Here is a 4,667-nt window from a genome sequence, read left to right on the forward strand (position 1 = left end):
ACTGGAATAAGAACAGACACACAGACCAGTGGATTCGAATAGAAAGCCCAGATATAAACCACAGGTTTATGGGCAGCTAATCTTTGAGAAAGGAGCAAAGAAGATATAATGGAGCAAAGAAACTTTTTTCAACCAATGGTGCTGGGAAAACTGGGAAGCTACATGCAAAAAAATGAAACTAGATCACTATCTCACACCATGCACAAAAACAAATACGAAGTGGATTAAAGACGTAGACATAAGAACGGAAACCATATAATACCTGGAAGCAAAGATGGGCGAAACACTACACAACATACACCTCAGTAACATCTTTCAAGATACAGCATCAAATGCAATGATAGGGAAAGAAAGGATAAACAGATCGGACTACATCAATTTAAAGAGCTTCTGTACAGCAAAAGAGACATTACAAAAAACAGACACCCTACTGATTGGAAAATTTTTTTCTCACACAAAACTTGCTATAAAGGATTGATCATGGAGATATACAAAGAACTGATGAAACTCAATAAAAATAAACATCCCCATGAAAAAAATGGGCAGAAGAGCTAAAAAGACCTCCAAAGAGGAAATGCAGATAGCCAACAAGCATATGAAAAAATGTTCAACATCACTTGTAATAAGGGAGATGCAAATCAAAACTACAATGAGCTATCATTTCACACCAGTGAGAATGGCACATCTTAAAACAACTATCAACAACCAGTGTAGTCAAGGTTGTGAAGGAAACAGAACTTTCCTGCACTGCTGGTGGGAATGCAAACTACTACAGCCACTATGGAAAAATGTTTGGGGGTTTCTCAAACTGCTAAAAATGGAGCTCGCATGTGACCCAGCAATCCCACTCCTAGGTATCACACAAAAGAGACAAAAACACTGATTCAAAAAGACACCTGCACCCCCATGTTTATTGCTGCTTTATTTACAATAGGAAAGGTGTGGAATCAATCCAGATGCCCAAAAGTAGATGACTGGATTAAAAAGATGTGGTCAATATACACAATGGAATATTACTCGGCGATCAAAAAAGATAAACCTATTCCCTTTGCAGCAGCATGGATGGAGCTGGAAGGGGTCATGCTTAGTGGAATGAATAAGCCAGAAAGAAAAAGATAAATTCCAGATGGTTTCACTCATAGCAGGAGCATAAAGGACCATTGGGGAAAAACATATAATAATAATGAACAACTGTATACTGGAGACATTTCACAGGGGTGGAGTATGGAATGGGATCAAAAATGGGATGGACTGTGCATGTGACTTTGGTGATGACACACAGGTGAATTGGTGATGGGAAGTCCACAGGATTACATGAGATGGAAAAAGGCACAAAATGATGTAAAAATAAATTATTAGAAAAACTGAAACAACACAATATCAAGTAAGCTATTTCTACTACCTCGTCATCCTGGTTTGGAACAGGCAGGTTGTTCTTGGAGCCTCCCTGGAAGCCTGTGGCTTAGGTCTCAGCACTCTCACTGGTATGACCTTGGTTTGATTCACGGAAGATTTGACCCAAATTGCCACAAAAGCCAAAATCAGCACTGAAGACCTCTTCTGTCTCACGTGCTGCTCTCCTCCATAGTGTATTTCTGTTGTTCCGCCTGGTGTTTTCCGCACGCTGCCTGCTTTCATTCACAAAGACACAGACACATATACACAATGCCTATTCATCTGGCCTACACCCCAGCTCTTGTACACAATATACTGATAGAAGTATATCTTATTTTCATAATTTGTTATGTGAAAAAGTATAAATTGGAAAATCAATTCCAATTCATGTAAATCTAGTAGTATGAAGCTCTTGGCAGCATTAGCACCATGAGTTCAAACTCTGACCAGGGAGGTGACCTACATGGAGCAACAGACTCTTCTGCCCACTGCTCTGCTCAGCAGTGTATTTCAGTTGATCTGTCCCTCCTGCTCCCCACTCTCCTGAATCCTCTCAACCCCCATAACCCTGGCCTACTGTGTCCTAGTTCTTGTATGCATAAAGAAATCTTTTTTAAAAAATTAGAGTATCGGGCCCTCCCTGGTGGCGCAGTGGGTTAAAGCACAGCACTGAGAAACTAATGCAACTTCAGCTTGAGCTCGCTTCTAGCCCTAAGGTGACCAACATGACACGACAGACCTCTCCTGACCGCCCATTGCTCTCCTCAGCAGTGTACTTCGTCAGTCTGCCTGTTCTGCTCCTACTCTGTCTCTGGTGAAGCTTCTCACCACCCTGCACCTCTGGCTTGTACCCCAGCTCTGTATGCATAAATAAATAAATCCTTTTAAAAAAAATTAGAATATCGATACTCATCAAATTGTACTATAATAGAAACTTTTATGCCTTTTAGTAGCATTCACTCAAAATGTTTAGTTATTTATATAAATGGCCATTTTTTTCTGTTTTTAGATGTCCATATTGTGGATTACCTGACCAGGACCAGCGCTAAAATCCACACCAGACATTTCTGGAAAGTTCTTATTGCCAAGAGCAAAATACCCATCAATGAGAGAACAGATGACTTAGGGGAAAAAAGTAATTTAGACTCAATTCGTAGTATGAGCCAAAGTATCAAAAACCGTATCATTTCAGCAGTGATGCCTGAGGTCTCTCCTGTGTATAGAAACATGTTTCCCCCTGGTGAGCCTCATGAAGAGAATGCTAGAAAGACAGATGAGGTGTTTAATAAAATGAGGGGATCCATCAGATATCCTAAAAGCATCAGTCATTAGGTGATTCAGAATTTTCATCAGCCTTTTGAAGTTTGTAAGCAAGGAAAAGACTTGAGGAAGGAATTAATATTTATACAGAGAAGAGCACTTACAGAAGAGACTACTTGTAAATACAAGGAATATTGGGACACCTGTGGTGAGCCACCTTTCATCATCAAAGGTAGAACACAAGGACAGCCTCCCCCTACGTACAGTGAAACAGGGGAACCTGTTAATGTGAAACCAGTAAATATGAATCAGTACAGACATGTTAAAGGTGAGCAGCAGACATGTTTTGAAAGTGGGCACAATCTCAGCCACACATTTCACAGCTGTCACCAAGAGATTGCTCAGTTAAGCCAGACTCCTCATGAATATAATAGACATGGTGACACATGCCCTACAATCTTTGTTCTTCCTGAACATGGGAAAATGCAAGCAGATGATGGACCTTATGAATGTGAGGAAACCCCTGAGGTTTCCTTCCAAAGTCAGTATCAGAGAACTGTCACTACAGAGAAACTGGTGCTAAACATTGCGTGAAAACTTTCTCAGGGAAACTTTCGCAATCTCAAACAGGAATGAAGTAGTATAAATGTAGACAAATTAAGAAAACTTCCTCAGAGAAGTCAGTTGTTAGCGTTCCTCAGAGAGCACATCCAAGGGAGAAACGCTTTGAATGTCTAGAGTGTAGGAAATCTTTCTCCTGCAAACCAGCCCTCAGTAAACATCAGAGGTCTCATGGAGGAGAGAAACCAGATGAATGTCGAGATTGCCGAAAGTCTTTCTACCACAAGCCAGACATTGGTAACCATCAGAAGAAGCACACAGGAAAGAAAGCCTGTGAATGTGAAATATGTAGAAAAACTTCACCCCAAAAATCTGCCCTCAATTACCATCACCAAATAGTCATGACAGAGAAAACATATGAATATCAAGGCTGTACAAAAATATATTCTTCGAAATCATCCATTACCGTACATCACAGAAATCACACTGACCGGAAACCTCACACTGGAGCGAAGCCCTATAAATGTGAAGAGTGTAGAAAGGTTTTCCAAAGTAGGTCAGGCCTTAATAATCATAAGAGGTCTCATAGAGGAGTGAAGCCCTATGAATGTCAGGAATGTAGAAAGGCTTCCCAAAGCAGGTCAGGACTTTATAGTCATAAGAGGAGCCACAGAGGAGTGAAGCCTCATGAATATCAGCAGTGTGGGAAAACATTCTCCTGGAAATCAGCCCTCAATATGCATGAGAGAATACACACTGGAGAGAAGCCCTATGAATGTCAGCAGTATGGGAGATCCTTCTCATGGAAATTATCCCTCAGTATTCATGAGAAAGTTCACACTGGAGAGAACCCTATGAATGTCAAGAGTGTGGGAAAACTTTTTCCCATAAGTCACATCTCACTAAACATCAGAGAAGGCACACTGGAGGGAAGCCCTATGAATGTCAGGAATGTAGAAAGGCCTTCCAAAGCAGTTCAGGACGTTATAGTCATAAGAGGAGCCACAGAGGAGTGAAGCCCCATGAATGTCAGAAGTGTGGGAAAACATTCCCCTGGAAATCAACCCTCAAGATCCATGAGAGATTACACACTGTAGAGAAGCCCTATGAATGTCAGGAGTGTGGGAAAACTTTTTCCCGTAAGTCACATCTCACTGGACATCAGAGAAGGCACACTGGAGTGAAGCCCTATCAATGTGAAGAGTGTAGGAAGGCTTTCTACACTAGCTCAGGCCTTTATGTTCATAAGAGGACTCAAGCGGAGTAAAGCCCTATGAATGCCAAGAGTGTGGGAAAACTTTTTCCTGTTAAGTCATATCTCAGTAGACATCAGAATAGTCACTCTGGAGAGAAGCACTATGAATGTCAGGAGTGTGGGAAAACATTCTCAAAATTATGCATCAATATACACAAGAGAATTCACACTGGAGAGAAACTCTATGAATGTCAGG

General features: G+C 41.1%; 1 protein-coding gene across 1 annotated transcript; it reads left to right on the forward strand.

The window, feature by feature from the left end:
- The first annotated feature begins 3,617 nt into the window (after positions 1-3,617).
- LOC101621064 (zinc finger protein 2 homolog) lies at positions 3,618-4,483 on the forward strand. Its single transcript, XM_012734637.1, is given in 2 exon segments — positions 3,618-4,059; positions 4,062-4,483. Coding segments are annotated over 2 exon segments (864 nt in total).
- The last annotated feature ends 184 nt before the right edge of the window (positions 4,484-4,667 follow it).

This window comes from Condylura cristata, unplaced genomic scaffold, assembly GCF_000260355.1.
Source record: "Condylura cristata isolate star-nosed mole 26May11 unplaced genomic scaffold, ConCri1.0 scaffold00063, whole genome shotgun sequence".
Classification (NCBI taxonomy): Eukaryota; Metazoa; Chordata; class Mammalia; order Eulipotyphla; family Talpidae; genus Condylura; species Condylura cristata.